The sequence below is a fragment of the Saccostrea cucullata genome, unplaced genomic scaffold (genome assembly GCF_032062105.1).
Source record: "Saccostrea cucullata isolate Sc308-1 unplaced genomic scaffold, CSIRO_AGI_Scuc_v1 ctg5995, whole genome shotgun sequence".
Classification (NCBI taxonomy): Eukaryota; Metazoa; Mollusca; class Bivalvia; order Ostreida; family Ostreidae; genus Saccostrea; species Saccostrea cuccullata.
Window position 1 is genome coordinate 6,568 of NW_026929062.1, and position 20,636 is coordinate 27,203.

The 20,636-nt window shown below is 35.7% G+C and overlaps 1 protein-coding gene across 1 annotated transcript; it reads left to right on the forward strand.

Moving 5' to 3' along the window:
• Window positions 1-4,736: 4,736 nt before the first annotated feature.
• LOC134279706 (adhesive plaque matrix protein 2-like) lies at window positions 4,737-15,970 on the forward strand. The gene is made up of 7 exons (XM_062762131.1): window positions 4,737-4,751; window positions 6,327-6,402; window positions 11,342-11,491; window positions 11,876-11,989; window positions 13,337-13,456; window positions 14,633-14,746; window positions 15,795-15,970. The coding sequence occupies exons 1-7, from the start codon at window positions 4,737-4,739 to the stop codon at window positions 15,968-15,970; spliced, it is 765 nt and encodes a 254-aa protein (XP_062618115.1).
• The last annotated feature ends 4,666 nt before the right edge of the window (window positions 15,971-20,636 follow it).

Consider the following 20,636-nt stretch of genomic DNA (forward strand, 5'->3'; position numbering starts at 1 on the left):
AAACAAGTTTTTACTGTAAATGGTTACCAATTTCTTCATATTTTAAAAATTATGATAAATTTATAGTCAAAATTTATTCCAATGTCTGTATTATATGTCTTTAACTTTTATGAATGTCCGACTTTCAATTTTTTGTTTCAAGATATATAATGTCTTTATTGTAAATTTCTAATATTGATTTGAGTTGATTTGTAGTATATTGGACATCAAATCACACAATTCAACTTTGTGATAACCCCTGTGAAAGTAATATATAAAGGATTTTGATTCCGATTCAAACTGAATATTAAGTAAAAAGTACAAGATCTTCGCTATCACCGTCTTCTGTAATATGTGTGACAATTAGTAGGAAGCTTATTTTAAACCAACATTTGGCCTGTGCGGTTTGCATACATATACAAAGTATTTACAAATAGATCGTTCATAAAATACTGTGTATTATTGCAATTCTTTATACATTCACTTTATAATTCCGGCCACCAACCACTCCATTTTAAAAAAAAAAGCGCATTGATTGCCCATCGTATACCCATCGCTAGATAATATGACCGATTATTTAAGTAATTCTTGGACAATATGGATAGCTCACACCATAGATTACAACCTATTACCACCGGTTTACGGCAATCAGCTAGGAAATATGACTAAGGCATAAGAAGGCGTGGTTTCCGATCGGTAATCTAAATTAATCGGACGGTGACTGAGGTCATTTGGCGAATCGTTATGGGTCATTGGTAGAAAATAAGCTGTAGTTAAAAATCTGTAGTTTAAAATCATCGAAGTCTTCACCGATGCCTTATATCACTCATTATATGCAACCCATCATGAACACATCCTTTAAGGATTGGCCCATGTATGGCCGAGCATCGCCAAGTGTCCGTTGAATAAGAGGTCATCTGGTTGGGGTGGGGGTAAATGGCGGGCAACAAATTCGTCGATCGATATCATAAACATCAGCCGATTACCCTGGAGCATTGAATTATGAAAAGCATTGCATCGCTGGGCCTTTGTAAGTCCGGCAAACAACCACACCATTTCATTCGAAGAACACTTTGGTTGCCCATCGAATATCCCATTGCTGGATATTGTGACTGATACTTTAAGGACTATAAGACCGATGTGGACAGAGATTGAGGCATCACGCACACCACAGAATATGCTTTAGTCACATTCCCTGGCTGGTGGCCATAGACCGGTTGTAATCTTTGGTGATCCGTTGTGTGATCGATGCCCCAACATCGGTTCACATTAGCCTAGTAGTACTTACCTATAGTCACATTATCTATCAATGGTGTGTATAATTGGAAACCGATGCGTTTTTTTTTTAATAATAAATGGCGTGGTTGCCGGCGGTATTAATACATGTAAAGGCCCAGTGATGCATTGGTAATCATGAATCGATGTTCCAGGGAAATCGGCCAATGTATATTATATCACTTATACATTCTTGAAGATCGTTCGTACGTCTGTCGACTATTGGTCAATGTTTGGTCGAAGATCGACCAATGATGGCCGATTTCTGTTGCTCACCACTAAACCCTGTTGACATCAGATTCAAGGGACACTTGATTTTCTGCCATACCTCTGCCAAGTCTTGAAAAATGTTCAAATAATAGGTTGCCGATGAGAAACAATGAGGGACATCGGTGGATACATTGCTGATTATTCAACTTATTTCTATCGAGAACCCCCACCGATTCGTCAAATGGCCTCAGTTACCGTCAGACTATTATAGATGTCCAACTGGCAACCCCGCAAAAAGCGCATCAGTTTCTCATCGTATGCCCCATCGCTGGAAAATGTAACTGATAATTTACCACTGATAACCACCGTTCTACAGCCACCGGCCGGAAAATGTGACAAAAAACCCAGTCATATTTCCAAAAACGACCAGCGGCCGATGGGTTTTGAAGAAAAATGGGATTTTTCAGGTGACAGTCGGCAGTTCATCAGCCATTGTCTTGCCCGATTTTGACCTCTTTTTTGTCGGCCCACAAATTTTGTGTCCATCGATCCAAGTTATATTTTTTTTCTGCGTCGGTGGCTGATTTCTTCCACTGAAGTTACCCGTCGGCCAACCTTCGATAATCGTCCACTATCGGCAATCAGTTTAAGTATCAGTCACATTATCCAGCGATGGGGTATACGTTGAGAAACCGATGCATTTTTTTATGAAAATGGCGTGGTTGCCGGCCGGGCATCACTAGTGATCGGCCGGTGACTGAGGCTTTTTTGCGAATCAGAGGGATCATGGTAGGAAATAATTCGTATTTAAAATTCAGCGATGTCTCCAACGATGCCTTACATCGCTCCTCATCGGCAACCCATCATTAACACATCTTTCAAGGATTGGCCGATGTATGGCCGAGCATCGTCCAATATCCGTTGAATCTGAGGTCATCGGGGAGTTGAGTGGTGTTCAACAAACAACAGCCGATCATCGGTCAATGTTCGACCAAACATTGGCCCGTAGTCGACGGATGTACGAACGATGTTCACCAATGTATGAGCGATGCAATATACATCGGCCGATTATCAAGGAACATTGTTTTATAATTAGCAATGCATCGCTGGGCCTTTGTAAGTCCGGGCGGCAACCACACCATTTTTATCAGAAAACACATTGGTTGCCCATCGTATACCCATCGCTGGATAATGTGACTGATACATTTAGGACTACTAGGCCGATGTTGACCGATGTTTGGGCATCTTTAACACCACGGATTACAATCGATTACCACCGGTCCACGGCTACAGACCGGGAAATGTTACCTGGGCATTAGTTATAAGGCATAAGTCGGCCGCTAATGCCGTATTCGCATTTCCGGGCCGATGGCTGTAGACCAGTAGTTACATGTATCAGTGGTCATCCAAGCAAACAAACAAAACAAACATTAAATATACGACTGTTAAGGTGGTCAAATATCCATTTTCATGACAATTTTTAGATTGTAATTAGAATCTCCTGGATATAATTATTAGTTTATTTTCCATTGTATTATAAATCAGTAAAGATTAAAAAAATATACCTCGTTTGTGTTGTTTGAAATATTTGATAGCAAATGCCAAACCTTCTAACTCATTTGTATGTAAACAATAATAGTAAATCTAATTAGCATATACGAGGAGCTATCAAGAAGTTCGTGGACTAGCACCATATAATTAATACCGCTTTAGGTACATCAATGAATTTTTTATATTAATTTATCATCATCTTTTCTATCTATATAATAGACCACGTGCACAAATCATGATTTTTTTAAAAATAAATTAGTAACTTTGTTGTAAGCAATGGTATGTCCAGGCGGCACAACTTCGAAAACGAGGTAACTGTGATAACTATTTTGATATGAGCATTCAACATTCAAAAATTCCGTGAATTCACTGGTACATGTCTGTGTTGGACCACTTTTAAAATATAGATTTATTACCTCATTCTGGATGTTCTATGAAATTTTATTGTAAATTTCACATGGAGTATTCCAAAAAAATATTGTATTGAAAATCACGTCGAAAGAGGAGGGGGTTTCCTTTTTCAACATTGTATAAAGATATACCCCTGAAAAAAAATGGTATACACCTAAGAAATTTTTAAACTGACTACGGAAAAAATAAAATGCATCCGGATTACTTGTTTTTTAATACCAAAATACATGCAGAGAAAAAACTGATGCAAAGTTAATGTCAAATTTAAGTCAAGGTTTAAAAAATCTTCCACGTCAATTCATCAGATAATGACGTTGATCATGTGTTTTAGCTTTATTGAAATCCAAAACTAAAGCACAAATTTGCTAGTACAATCAAGAAGGATATATCTCTACGCATAGATCCATTTACAATTAGAGGTACCGTGGACGAAATTCAATGAAACTTTCACAGAACCTTTATTACTTATTGTCATTGCGCACCTCCTATTGTTCTTCTATGGTCTGTCTTATAATTTGGGTTTCCCACCCACAGCAAAAAATGGACTTTGCCATTATAATCATATGGGAGGCCGGGCTATCATTTAGATAGCTCATTGCTTGCAGTACCTCTAGTTTTTTTACGTTATCAAAGCCCCAGTATTGTATTGTATACTAAAGAGCAGATCGGCCTTATTTCAGTTTTTAAAAATCTGCTATTTTTATTATTATTATTAAAGGAAAGGTTTACATTTGTGTAAATAACGAAGAGAAATAATTTTCAATTATTATTATTTTAAATGATTACTTATAAAAATAGTTACGTTCCTTTTTTAATAAGTGGACATCTATCAAGTTTATAATAAAACTATTGAAGACTTTAAAAGTTTTGATTTTTAAATGAGGATAATTTCACTTAAAATGTTTTCCTATATAAAAAAGTTAACAAGTTGTTTACCTTCATAAATGGAAGGGAATCTTATTAATATTTAGCCATAATTACGATTTTTAAAGGATGTATATGAATTATTCATTGACTAAGTTAAATGCACCTTTTAGTAAAGGCGACGATCAGAAACGTATGTAAACATTAAAAATGCATAAAAAATTATCCAAATTATCATTTTTGTATGAAAGGAAAAAATGAATTTTTCTGTTGAGCTATCAATTGTCGGCATCGCCAAGCTTCCAAAAACGATTTTGGGATCGTCAGCAACTATCACTGATTCACCACTGCCAATCACTTGTTTACCAATTTTTTATGCAAATAAATTATCTTTAAATAGAGACTTGGTACTAACGTACACAGTCTACACATAGACATCAGCCAAAATGCAAGCTGCAAAGGTAAGTGAAATTTCAAGATATGTGTCATACGTGTAATTATCAACATTAAGTTCTTAAATTCTATGAGTAGTAAATATATAGTTTCAATTCCGTCGAATAAGGGAAACTGGATGGAAGTAAATTCTATGCATTTAACTTTTTTAAAAAAGTATATTTTCAAAAATAATTTACCAAAGGAATATGGAAACATAATGTGTCATTACTTTTTTTCAAAAAACGGCCAAGCGATATCACCTTGATTGTTTCATAAAAAACTTTTAGGCATACTTCTATATAATATACTTTTATTAAGAGAATGTTCAAGTTAATCCTGTAATTGAATAAAATCTTTTAAAAAATATTTATTATCAGAACAATTTATGTAATTGCTCGTTTGAATAAGATCTTCGATAAGCACCCTGAGTGGAATTTCATTAAATAATTACTTTTGATAATCAACGATTTCATTCTACTGATGTGTTGAATTACAATTTCTGTGTGTGTTTTTTTTTTAATTTTCTTTGTTTATATTTGTAGTATTTGTATCATGTTTGATGAAATGCGAGCATTTTTTTCAAAATATTTAATATAAAACAGAATATTCATATATGAATTTTGAAATATGTTGTGTTATTCTTGCAAACCGACTTGGAATTGATTTGAATATCATATTGTGTATACTCACGCGTAAATATATATACGAAGACGTGACGTTGCAACGAGGTGCTACAGAGATGCATATTAAATTGAAATGATATTTTATATCAGCGCGAAATTCCAAAATTAAAATTATTATTTTGCTTCTAAACATATTAAATGTAAATATAAGGAACTTTTTTTTTTCAAATTTACGTGTATGTAAGTAAATCACACATAGACTTTTCAGGTATGGAAAAATTTTCTAAATTGATGTTTACATCCATATTCAGTTTTTGATTTAAAAAAAAATGGATGTTACCGTTTACATTTATGTTTATAACATTAAGTAATTTTTTCCGAGAACTTTTCATAATTTGATTTATATATTTTTTATACTTATTTTTACTCCAGTTTTTAGTTGGTTGGTTGAAATTTACACTGTTTTCTAAAGGTTGTCATTTTCCCGATCAAGGACATAAACAATTTATCATTTCTGAAAACAGAACAAAGTCTGCTACAATACAACTTTGTTCACGCAGGTTTAAAATTAAAATGTGGCTGTGTAAGATGTACATTCATACAATGAGACCTCCACAGCAAAATACTTTGAACTGTTTGAAGGTCTGTAATTAACATTAGGGTCTAGATATAGAAGTATTTTAAATAGAAATACCGCGGACAATGTCTTTCACGAGTAGTGGTCAGCAATTAAACTCTTGGCGAGCCCAAGATATGCAAATTTCTTTGGCAAAGATTTTGATACAAATCAAAAATCCAATTGAACAGAAAGTATTTTTATTAGAATACGGTGCATTTTATTGATACGTTCATAACAGCCTAGGCTCTCGATACATATACCATGGACGTGCTAAAAAGAAACAGTGTTTTTTTTTGTTTTTTTTTACAATTATTTCTCAGGTGAATGCTAATTGATTTAATCTTGTTCTTATTTTTAAGATCCTTATTGTGTTGATCGTTGGGTATGTTGCCCGCCTACAAGCTGTGTCCCTGCCAGAGAGATCCAGCAACCTTCGTAAGTCACACACATCCTCTTAGAAAGAATAAGAATGATATGTAACGCAACTATTTTAAAAAAAATGCCTGGAAATTCCAATTCGATGTTAATTTCAAAGTGCGTTTACCGTTCACGGTAGCTCTGTCGGTAGAGGGCTCGCTCCGTGATCGGAATTCGTTAGTTCGTATCTTGGCCGCCACTGTCCTACAGTACCGACCAGACCCAACCTGACACAAAGCAGTCAAAAAGCAGTCCCGGGGACTGCTTCTGGGACTGCTAAAGCAGTCCCAGAGCAGTCCCATAGCGGTCCCAGAGCAGTCCCACAGCAGTCCCAGAGCGGTCCCAGCAGTCCCAGCGATCCCAGAGAGCAGTCCCAGCAGTCCCAGAAAGCAGTCCCAGTGGGCGGGGGCTATTAATTTAATGGGCGGAGCTAACTCAGAAATGAGATTTGCAATAAACAATGGAACTATAAAAGGCAGTAGAAATTGATTCTGGGTAATATGCCGGGACTCCTTACATGTATGCGAAGGTCATTTATGAACAGTACGCGCAAAGAAACAAATTGAATGATTATTTATTGAAGGAAGAAGGGTTTCACACGTACATGTATGAATTAAACTGAACATTAACATTTAATCACAATTATCGGGTGTATTGAATTAATAATTCGATTTCTTTATTTTCTGTGATTTATACTGTGTCCCATTTATTTTTTATACAGAAAATTAAACGTGAATTAATTATTTTCCACCAGTAAGAATTAGATTTAAATAGATCTCGTCATTATATGGCCAATTTCCATACTAGCGGGATTTTAGAAAATTCTTTTTTAATTTTGCCAAATATTTTTTTTTCAGTCATGATTATTTTTACTGACATGTCAATCTAATTATTGTTAATATCTGTATCTCTTTAATACTCAGTTTTAAGCGTTTTATTTGTAAATGTTAGAATATTAATGCACATATCTAATTCACCAGAATGGAACCATCAGATTATGTTCAAAATTAATTAATCCTGAAAGAAATTCAAACACATTTTCGAAATCAATTTTATTTCTGCGTTATATACCGGTAGATGGAAATTAGGGTCATTGTTGACCAGCATGTTCAATGATGTGAAACGCTGATAGGTATACCAAAATAGCATGCACTGATTTTCTGCCCTAAGGCGATTGAAACCGCGGGTGTTGATACCAAGTAATAAACATTAATCGGCCAGGTACATGTAAACACAAGCAAAAGAAAAAAGAAATTAATCACAATTCCCGGTATTTTCAACTCTTTATTTATGAAATAAATGTTCTCTTTTGATAACTTGTTTATAAATTAAAAACTACCGGTAATTCATTAATAAATTCCCCGATGATTATTTAAATTGTTTGAGTTATGGAAGAATGGTAGCATAATTTTATTTCATGGTCATTTAATAAACTGTTAGGCTTTATTTTAGGGTTGCATGGGATACTTTTCTAGAGTGGTGCTCGTAAAACATAAAGCTTTTCAATTGAAAATATTATATCTAACTGTATAAGGATTATTTTTAAATAGTGTCAATGCAAATTTTGAGTGCACATAATATTACAATAAAATAGTAAAATAGACCTACATGTAGATATTTTTTCTCATAAACCTATAGTTTATTTTTAGGGATAAAAATCTACTTTTGACTTCCTTATTTAAAAAAAAATATTTGTGTAAATGTACAGTCTCTGAAAATATTAACTATAATAATTATGGAAAGATTGTAAGAAATCCTTGCTTTTTTAATAGTTTAAACTCCTCTCTGCTGCTAGTAAACAAAACTGCAAATTCAGAATACACAAGGGGGCGGAGCTATCATGTCACTCAGAACTTCTTTCACGCATGAGTGAACAAAGCAGTCCCAGAAAGCAGTCCCAGGGACAGCTGGGACTGCTGGGTCTGCTTTTCAGAGCAGTCCCAGGGCAGTCCCATAGCAGTCCCAGAGCAGTCCCACGAGCGGTCCCAGCGCAGTCCCACAGCAGTCCCAGAGCGGTCCCAAAGCAGTCCCGGGGACTGCTTTCTGGGACTGCTTTGGTGTCAGGTTGGGTCTGGTCGGTACTGTAGTCGTTAAAATTGGTAGCAACTGTTCCTTCGCCATGCGCTTGGCATGAAGTGAAAGTTGCGGATCCTTCGGATGAGACCTTAAAAACCGACGCCCCGTGTCAGCGGCATGCGTTGGCATGATAAAGATCCCTTACTGCTCAATGGCCCTGAGTGCCGAGTAAAGGTAAAAATTTGAAGCAATTCACCGGCATACGGTGACGTCTCCATATGAGTGAAAAATTCTCGAGAGGGACGTTAAACAATATACAATCAATCAATCAAACTGCGTTTGATTTATTTATCAGTAAGTTGCCCGCGTGGCATACGTTTAGTGGTTAGAGTGCTTGATTTGATTTCCAGTGAGGGACATGGAGACCGATCCTACGTACGAGACATTTATAATTACATAAACATAAAGAATGCAATGATGATTAATTATCAATCGCATCGAAAATAGTTGACAAATGTTATCATTTTAAACTATCCATTAGGTTTCGCCAAAGGTCAACATGTCTAAAAAATTATTTTTATAATAAGCAAATATATGATCAGAAATATATAACATTGTGGTATTTAAATCTAATATTTTTACAGTTTATAAATATATCATTGATCAAGAGATAGAAAGTATCGCTTGATAATAAATACAAGTAAGGACATTTTTATCGAGAATACTATTCGTTACGTCCATATCACCCTTTGTAAAAATGGACATATTTTTAAAGGAGACTGCTAGTACCTAATTATTTCATACGTCTCATGCGTGGCGCAGTGATTAGAGCGTCTGCTCTAGAGTCGCGAATTAAGGAGTCAATCCTTAGGTCGTGGGTTCGAATCCCACTGCGTGGAGACCGGTCCTTTGGATGAGACTGTACGAGGCCCCGTGTTGCAGTAGGTGTTGGCACAAAAAAGATCCCTCACTGCTCAAAGGCCCCAAGCATAGGACAAAATTTGTAGCCCTCCACCGGTAGCTCAGTCGGTAGAGCGCTCGCTCCGTGATCGGGAGGTTGTGAGTTCGCATCTCGGCCGCGACATTTGACCTAAGTCGACAAGAAATGGGTAGCAACTGTTTCTTCGTTATGCGGTCGGCATTTTGAAGTGAAACTTGCAGGTCCATCGGGTGAGACCGAGGCCACGTGTCACGGCAGGCGTTGGCAAGATAAAGATCCCTCCCTGCTCAATGGCCCTTAGTGCCGAGTAAAGGTCAAAATTTGAAGCCTTTCACCGGGTGACATCTCCATATGAGTGAAAAATTCTCGAGAGGGACGTTAAAACAATATACTATCAATCAATCAATCCAGAACTTTTCCTTGCATTTTCTCTGAGCGTCTGTCTATCTTAGGTCATGGTCAATCACCACTGCTGTCATGTCCTCCCATTTGTTACCTTCACGATTAAAATGCTCCTCAAGGTTTTCATTAATCTCCTGTTTATTAAGAATTTAATTGCAAAATGGATTTAAAGGCGGGGCTAGGAAGGAGTTCACAGTTTATGGCTCTTTAATGAGGCTCAATTTAATTTGAATGTTAATTAGAAAGGCATGACATTTTAGGGTTTTGAAAAGGCCTGATATAAAATTAAAATTTGGAAACATATACAGCGACCCGTTCAAAACAGTGATCATCAGAAATGCTGTACATGCAGAGGTCTAAAACATTATTCAGGAAAAATGTAGATGTATATAGCTTTTCCTCTGAGGTAATTCTTGCCATACGTACTGAAAATGAAGATTGTTGGGAGCTTCTAACATAAAATAATAATTCCTAATGTAATCTTCGCACATTAATTGAGTGTATGGTCAATAATATCAGCAATGCAAAATTTTGTATGTTGTACATGTAAGGGGCCTGATATTTATTTAGATAAATTATTGTAGACATCCTCATGATCATGTTAGTTATAAATTTACATGGCTACACATTAGGTCCCGCCTCCTTATTGTAACCTTAAATGTGCTGCGTTTTACAAATGCCAACAACTTATGATACAGATCAGCTTGAAAACCGAGATTCTGAATGAACCATATGAAGCACGCCTGGGCATAGTTAAAACACTGACTCAAAAAATACTATTTTGACCGAAAATGAACCGGGATATTAAAAAATTTATTTTGCAATGTGCAGTGTGCAACAAGTAAAGAAATTTTTACTGCAAGGAACCATTGATTCCTCAGGAGATTCCTTCACGTTCCTCGGACAAAGTCTCAGCATATATGTTTTTTCAGTTCGAAGATTTGGAATATCTTTTGTGTGTCGTTTGATATTTTGAATTTCCAGATAGTCCCAATACCATCAACATCAAGTTCACAAGCAATTACTGCGTTTAAATCTGTGTTTGCTTGTCATAGCATTCCGACAGATCTATTCATGGACAACGGACCTCAGTTCTACTAAACTGCGTATTTTTAGTAATCACTACTTTGTGTGATATCATGGGCCCCGAAGGTATTTTCCGGGATTTATATTTAAGCACCCTCTAGTTACAGTTATTATCAAAATAAATGTTGGCCCCAAAAAATGTGGTTAAAATTTTTTACCCACCTTCAACCATAAATTTTCACTATAGAAAAAACATGATTGTACAAGTTTCTTGATATAAGGTGTGGAATATCTTTGGACCAAATCTTCTGCTGACATTCTGAAATGGTAATACATGTATCTGTAATCTGATCTGGCATTTGTAATAAATGCTCTATACACACACCTTCTCCCTCTTTTTTATTTAACATGCTGCAGAACAGAGTTGTAAATATGTTTCAGGTTCATATGAACCCAATTTTTCACCGTTGCAGTATTAAAAAGCACATGAAAATTTTATTTTTACCCGTGTTGCATTCTTAAAGAGTTTAGGTGTGAAACATTTATAGCAAAACACCCTGTATATTGTTTCAGAAACTCGCTGGAACTGGAAATATAACCGATGTAAAAATGGTGGTACACGCATAACAACATTCAAAGGTTGGAGGTTAAAATCCAATACACAGAGGGGACCTCAGTTCACATGTTCCTGTCCTGAGAGGTTTTATGGGAATGTATGTCAGTGTAAGTCACATTATGTTTTTAAAATATTACGGTGAGACCATCTTTTCCTGTTAGGATCATTTTTGTACACAAAAAAATAGTTAAAGATTTATCATGTCGAAACTGAAAATATCGAAAAAATTGAAAAACCCTACTAAACTACATCCTGTGATGTATTCAATGTTCGTGAATCATAAGGTCTTTCGAGAGACACTGTAAACCAGCTATTTGTTGCATCATCTTTTAATTGCAATCCGTCATTTTGAAATCAATTTGCAAATATTAATTGTAGGGAAAAAAGAGAAAGTTAATAAATTGTTTCATTATTAATTGCTTCCTAAAGTTGGTCGCGAAATAATTACAGTTTATAACAATGGGAAGGGTTTTTTTTTTTCAATTTGAAAGTCCATGTATGCGACCATCATGATTGTCAGAAGGGAGCGTGTGAGGCAGATAAGACCAATGCACGTGGTTACAAATGTAACTGTATGGAAGGTTACAAAGGGAAGAATTGTGAAGGTAATTTATATAAAAGTATAAGCATCAAACATTGAGTGAGATCATAAAATCCATTTATCTCATGTATCCAATTATTTCAAATCATAAGGTCATACTAGAGAGATATAACAATGAATCGTTTAATTTCAAAGTTTTATTTTTCTAGTCCATGTATGCGATCAGCATGATTGTCAGAATGGAACTTGTGAGGTAGACACGACCCGTGCACTTGGTTACAAATGTAACTGCTTGGAAGGTTACAAGGGGGAGAATTGTGAAGGTAATTTAGATAAAAGTATAAGCATCAAACATTGAGTGAGATCATAAAATCCATTTATCTCAAGTATTCGGTATTTATGAATTATAAGGTCTTATGAGAGAGATATAACAATATATCATATACCTTACACTGTATCAGCCCTGATACAGACGTTTTGGACTAGGCGAGACAGCGCCGGGGAAAGGGCTGCCGCCCTCGGGCTGAGATACCTCTGTCCCGGCCCGTCGTCTAGTAGCTGTCTAGCCCCTCAAATTTTGAATCATTATTTCTGTTTAATTAGTGTGAATTAAGAGTAAAATTCATATATAAGTATGAAAGAGTAACAATATATCTCGAAAAAATTAACCTGATTTTTTAAAAATTATTTATATATACTAGAATTTTAAGAAAATTGTATTAAAAAGTGCGCCAAATAATAGCACTTGTGACGAAAGAGACGTAACTCTTGTTTACTTCTAGGACAGCAACAAATCATCTTTTGAAAAAAAAAACTGGACGTTTATTTGCTTTGACAGTAAGACAATACCAAGTTTTCATTTAATGTCTAATTTTTAATGAAAATATTTATAGTAAACAAAACAAATAGTTACTATAAATTTCAGACTGATATGTTGAAGAAAGTGTAATGCCGGTTCGATACAAAGTGAAAGTAGAATATTTTTAAGTTTTGGACTTTTTTTAAAATTGTTATCTTATGTGCTTCAAAACAAATTGTTTCAAAACACCAGGACTATTCTTTTTATTGGCCAGACCAGACAAATCTTACTCTATATAATATGATTATTCACCGTCAAGCAACATCTTCAGGAACATGGGAATAAAGAAAGATAACTCTAATCTTCTTACGACACACATCTTGATCGAAAAATATCTGAATATTTATTCTTTTTCTTTGGTTTTAGATATATGATATAAACACATCACACCACTGTTTTGTTCTCGTCTCTGGTATCAGCCCTCAGAGGGTGTCGGCCCGCGCCCTCCGGACTTGGGCCGATACCAACGCTCGGGCTGATACCAGGGCCGAGATCAAAAAAGCAGGTGATATTCTTTATAAATCGTTTAAATTAAAAGTTTTGTTTTTCTAGTTCATGTATGCGATCAACATGTTTGTCAGAATGGAACTTGTGAGCCAGTTACATGTAAGACCAGTACACGTGGTTACAAATGTAACTGTATGGAAGGTTACAAAGGGGAGAATTGTAACGGTAATTTATATAAAAGTATAAGCTAGAAACAATGACTAAGATCATAAAATCCATTTATCTCATGTATTCAATGTTCGCAAATCATAAGGTCATACGAGAGAGATATAACAATGAATCGTTTAAATTCAAAGTTTTATTTTTCTAGTCCATGTATGCGATCATCATGATTGTCAGAATGGAATTGTGAGGCAGATACAACCCGTGCACTTGGTCACAAATGTAACTGTTTGGAAGGTTACAAGGGGGAGAGTTGTGACGGTAATTTATATAATTTTTTTATTATTATATAGACTACAGAGGTCCTTTACATGCCCCAGTGGTCAGAGCAGTTGTTCATGCGTCGCAAAGTTATGGGTTCTTAATTTCTTAGTTTCTGAAGAATGCTTCTATACAAGTTTCATCTTTCCAGGCCCAGTGGCTCTTGAAAAAAAGATTGTTAAAGATCTCTCGTATGCAATCCTATGTTAAATTTTATACCCATTGTGGGTCCGCCCTATCCCCGGGGTCTTAACTTGAACAAAATCAAATATTCCCTTTTAGATGATGTTTCTGCATGTGTTTTATCTTTTCTGGCCCAATAAAGATTTTTCCTATGTTTTCCTATTTCAATTTTTTTTACCCAATTTGTCCCCACTTCCAACCCTAACCCTGAAGCATTCTTTGGTAACTGAAATTTAATTTTTTTCTAATCATGACCCCGGGGTGGGTAGGGACCACAGTTGAATAGCAAAGTTAAGGATATGCATACATCTTGAAAAATCTTGATAAATCTTCTTCTCAAGATTCACTGAGCCAGTAAAAATAAAATCTGTTTAGAAGCATCCTTTGGTAGCAAAAGATTCAAATTCGTTCAAATAATGACTACAAGGGGGAAAGGTGGGGCCATAGTGGGTTATCAACATATGACATAGGAATACATAGGAAAAACCTTTTAATACAAGTACATATACAACCCTTTAGTAGTCTTTAAGGATACTTTCCAATTATCTCTTAGAATTTTGCGGCTTCATTTTTCTCCTTTTTAGCGAAAATGTCTGTAACATTTATTTCAAACTCAGATTTTTCACTGACTATAAATACATATAATATTAGTGCATTACAAATTAGATGTTTTCAGCTTTTTCTTAATTTTTGGTGTATTGATATTTTTATGTCCAGACAAAACTTTTTTTCTAGTCCCTGTATGCGATCAACATGATTGTAAGAATGGAACTTGTGATGCAGATAAGACCAGAACACGTGGTTACAAATGTAACTGTATAGAAGGTTATGAAGGGGAGAATTGTGAAGGTAATTTTTATAAAATTGTTTTTTTTATTTTATATACAGCAGAAGTCGCCCATATGCCACAGTGATAAGTGCAGTTGTACTTGAGTCGCACATTATGCAGTTGATACTTACAATGCAAATACGAATCCCATTGTTAGCTCACCTGAACCGAAGGCTCATTTAAGCTCTTCTGATCAAAATTTGTCTGTTGTATTTCGCTGCTGTAGTTGTTTTTGTTTTGATACCATTTCACATTTTCATCTTCTGAAGAGCCACTGGGCCAATTTTAACCAAACCTGCTACAAAATAGCCTTGATTAGGGGATTCAACTTTGTTTAAACGAAGGTTCATGTCCTTTTCCAAGGCGACATAATTATAAATAAGTGAAAAATTAATGACATCTGAAAAAAACCTCCTCAGGAACCACTGGGCCAGGAAAGTGACACTCAAGTGGAATCATCCTCATGTCACTTAGATGCACATGTGTGCATATTGTGATCCCTGAGGTAGGGCTACAGTGGTGTATCAAAATTAAACATTGGAATACATAGAAAAATATCTTTAAAAATCTTTTTCTCAAGATTTACTGGGTCAGGAAAGATAAAACTCATGATCTTGCATAAACATCTTCCCAGAAAAAAACATATAACTTTGTTCAAATCATGACCTCGAGGGTAGGGTGGGGCCACAATGAGGTATAAAATTTTAGCATTGGAAAGATCTTTAAAACTCTTTTTAGGCGACCTGTTAACGGTTTATTCCTAAAAATTTTTAAAGAAACTCTACATGATAAGAAAAATCTTGCTGTGACATTGATCTCGACATTAGGCATACATTTTTAAATGTACTTGTATAAAAACTTTTGAATCAATTAAAAATGGCAACTTTCACTTAAAAGTCAACTCAATATATACCAAATGATCTCAGAAGGTACAAGTCTGTAACATTTATTTCATACTCTGATCAGTTACTCACAATAAATACATAAAATATTAGCGCATTTCAATCTTCCATTTTCCTTAGTTTTAGTATTGATGTTCTGATCCCCAATATTTTCTTTGTTTTCTAGTCCATGTATGCGATCGGCATGATTGTAAGAATGAAAATTGTGAATCAGATACGACCAGAACACGTGGTTACAAATGTAACTGTTTGGAAGGTTATGGAGGGGAGAATTGTGAAGGTAATTTATATCAATGTGTTTATCATTTTATGTACAGCAGAATCGCCCTCATGCCGCAGTGACAAATGCAGTTGTTTTTGAGTCGCAGAGTATGAAGTCGATACTAACGTTATTTCATAAATATTCATGAGATGTGTCACTTGTGTTTTGACGTACTGAAGAAATGCCTGATAGGACTCAAAGTGCAATGCTATTAAAATTGCGTGTTTTTTGTAAGAAATACAGGGATTTAACAAATGTTAGCAAATTACTGGTCATCGATGGATTGAATTGTGCATCAGGATATCGAACTGCAGTTAACGGTAATTCGCTTTTACAACAACTTGCCTAAACTCAGCGCTGAAAATCGTCATTTTTCGACAATAGAGTTGATTTACCCGAACTTTCATTTCTTAAACTTTCCTGTTCTTTGTAAAGCAAAAATTTCATGAACTAAACCAAAGTGTAAGATATCGGCGCGATTCTACAGGCTGATTCATGTAAGTTTTTGGTCACAAAGGGCACTCATAGTGCTTTTTGTAAGCAAAAATTACATAAATTAGCCATAAGTCAGAAAGATTACAGAGTGGATTTATAAAACAACCCCAATTTTAAAATCTATATAACCTAACCCAAATCACTCGATTGGATGCGTGTTGAAGCGAGTGGGAAATTGCGGTTTGTTTACATTCTGCATAGCAACGGCAAGGGAAATAACTGCTCATGCGCAATCGAGTGATTCTGGGGACCGGCATCTGAAACTTCCCAAACTATTTTTTTCAAAAACCTCTGGTCCAGCAAAGATGAAACTCTTGTGGAATCCTCTTCAGGTCGTGTAGATTGAAATGTGTTCATATTCTGACCTCCGGAGTAAGTATTGGGCCACAGTCGGGTATCAAGGTTTAACATAAGAGTACATAAAAAAAACCCCAATAATCTTCTTTTCAAGATTCACTAAGACCAGAGCACGTGGTTACAAATGTAGTTGTATGGAAGGTTACAAAGGGAAGAATTGTGAAGGTAATTCATATAAAAATGTTTATTATTTTTGTCACGACACCCTAAGCTTGATCAGTGATAACAAGACTATTTTTCTATTTACAATTTTATATATAATATAAAAACAAAAATGTACAAATATACAAAATGAAAATTAAAGAATTTCAAAATGTCTATCAGTGTCCATCCTGAGACCACGTTCCTATATCCGTCCCCGCCTCCTGTGTTTAACGGTCCATGACCTACGGGTACCACGCCCTTACACCAAATGCCACCACGTCCTCGACGTCCCGCGCCTATCCCACGCGTCTTAAACGTCTGCAATGCTGCCAAATCCGGGAAACCACGTTTCCTTCTCGACGGTCTCGGCCCAGCGTACCACGCCCTTAGGTTGCCTCCGCCGACAGCACCAAATCATACTAACGTACATGTATCAATAGGGACCTTCAACAAATATGCGTAGACATAATAAGCTTGACCTCGAACGGCTACCTTACAACATAACATAAATGTTTACACATATACTTGTTTAAACATACAGTTTTAACTAACATGTATCACACCGCCTCGCAAAGCAAAATAATAATACAATGTAACGTTACACTTTGAGTAATAAACTAATATCATTACTTTACGCTTAAACTCACGGCATGTGCACGTGGTAAAATTCCCGTATACAATTCAAACACTTTCTCGTGGATAAAAATAGAATAAGCTCAATTAACATAATACTGCATTACTTTTTAATATAATAAATGTAAGTAAATTACACTTACCCTGATTGGAGATTCAGTTACCACGAAAAACTACCTAACCCTCCATGGACATGTGAAACTACTTTCACTGGTCAAGGAAAACGTGCGCTACCCAAGACAAACCTGACATCACCTTATATAGCGACTGGCCAAATATTTAAATCACCTGAGCGTTACAATGGGGCTCCTTGCAGGATAAACACTAAATACAAATAAGGCTCAACACAGGGCAATACTAATAAAAGAAAAACAAATAAACATGTAACAAAATCAACTTTGATTGTGACATCACCTCCCCAATTCAAGAAAGTTCACTGAACTTGTGCAAAACTCACAATCAACAACAACAAAAACATTTGTACAAAACTATAATGTTCATAATGTCTCACTCAAATCCTACAACCTACTTAGACAATCAGCTCCAACTATCTAGATAACTTCCTAAACGAACTGCTAATTGTGTAAAGGTTTCACCTACCTCTGGTCTACACCTACGGAAATATTCTCGAAAACCGTCCTCTGTTTTCTCAAACCTCCTCAGCAAAGCTGTTTTAAGGGCTGCATAATCCAGAGCCTTTTCTTGTGGAAGTAGGGCATAGACATCAAGAGCTCGTCCTTTAAGTAATGCGCTTAAGTTCACGGCCCCTATTCCTTCGTTCCACTTCTGTGCTATAGCGTATCTTTCGAATCGTCTAAGAAAAGAGTCTATGTCATCTTTAACCTCATCAAAGTATGGCATTTTAGGAACCTTTGCTAATGAACCATCAGATATGTCTGACTTAGCAGCTTTCTAGATTCTGTCTCTTTCAAACTCAACTGGTATTTAAGTTCTTGTACATTAGCTTGGTACTTACTTTCCAGTGCATCTAGTGATTTCTTTTTCTTCTAGTCGGAGCTTCTCTACTTCCAACGCTTCTCTCTTCAATTCATAGTCTCTGTCCTTTTTTGTCTCTCTCTTTGCTCAACTCTGAGTCTCGCAGATGTGCCTGTTGTTCACGGATGAACCTCTGAAGATCTGCTCCCGTCAACTCCAAACTTTGACCATATGCAGTCAGCTCTTTTAACAAATCCATCTCAAAAATCGCCAGTAAATAAACCAACTATCAAACAACATAAACTGACACAAAAATGACAAAGCAAAATATCACTCCAGGAAAACTGAACTAAATCAAAATCAAACCTTCATAATACAAACTAATTCATGGTACAAATGTCCTCCTAGAACCCAAGTTTCCATCCTACGTCTCTACAACAATACAATAAAAAAAAATATTATAACTTACCCTAAACTTGATCAGTGATAACAAAACTATTTTCTATTTACAATTTTATATAAAAACAAATATGTACAAATATACAAAATGAAATTAATGAATTTCAAAATGTCTATCAGTGTCCATCCTGAGACCACGTTCCTATATCCGTCCCCGCCTCCTGTGTTTAACGGTCCATGACCTACGGGTACCACGCCCTTACACCAAATGCCACCACGTCCTCGACGTCCCGCGCCTATCCCACGCGCCTTAAGCGTCTGCAATGCTGCCAAATCCGGGAAACCACGTTTCCTCTCTCACGGTCTCGGCCCAGCGTACCACGCCCTTAGGTTGCCTCCACCGACAGCACCAAATCATACTAACGTACATTTATCAATAGGGACCTTCAACAATTATGCGTAGACATAATAAGCTTGACCCCGAACGGGCTGCCTTACAACATAACATAAATGTTTACACATATACTTGTTTAAACATACAGTTTTAACTAACATGTATCACACCGCTTCGCAAAGCAAAATAATAATACAATGTAACGTTACACTTTGAGTAATAAACTAATATCATTACTTTACGCTTAAACTCACGGCATGTGCACGTGGTAAAATTCCCGTATACAATTCAAACACTTTCTCGTGGATAAAAATAGAATAAGCTCAATTAACATAATACTGCATTACTTTTTAATATAATAAATGTAAGTAAATTACACTTACCCTGATTGGAGATTCAGTTACCACGAAAAACTACCTAACCCTCCATGGACATGTGAAACTACTTTCACTGGTCAAGGAAAACGTGCGCTACCCAAGACAAACCTGACATCACCTTATATAGCGACTGGCCAAATATTTAAATCACCTGAGCGTCACAATGGGGCTCCTTGCAGGATAAACACTAAATACAAATAAGGCTCAACACAGGGCAATACTAATAAAAGAAAAACAAATATACATGTAACAAAATCAACTTTGATTGTGACACCATAAAATTCTTCATCTAAAGATTCACCGGGCCAGTTAAGATGAAACCTGTTTAGAAGCATCCTTTGGTAACGACGATTTAAGTTGACCCCCTGGGGGTAGGGTGAGGCCAAAGTAGGTATCAAAGCTTAACAAAGGAATATATGGGGAAAAACCTTTTAATACAAGTACATAAACAACCCTAATGTAGTCTTAAATTGTTCCAAATATCTGTTGGAATTTTGCGCTTCATTTTGCTACTTTTTAGCCGACATGTTACCCGTACACTCCTAAATTCATTTTTAAAAATCTAAAGATGAGAATAAATTCTTGCTGTGTCCTTTAATCTCGATTTTAGACATCCATTTGTAAATATTCTTGTATTAAAACGTTTGTATCAATGAAAAATATTTACTATCACTTTCTGTCATATTACAAAATTTCGTGGGGGGGGGGTAATTTTTGTGGTTTTCGAGGTATGAAGAGACCCAAGAAATCATGTCTACAACGAATTTCAACGTTTCATGTATATTTCTTCTGAACAATTCTTCAACAACGAAATCAAGTCCCCAGGAAACAATAAATTTTCCTCAAAACACAAAAATTTGACACCTCAAAAATATGTGATTTTACAGTAAAAGTTAACTCGATATATCCCAATGATGTAACAATTATTTCATACTCAGATTTTTTTACTGACTATAAATACATATAATATGTTTGCATCACAATGGAAATGTCTTTTTTTATTTCTGTATA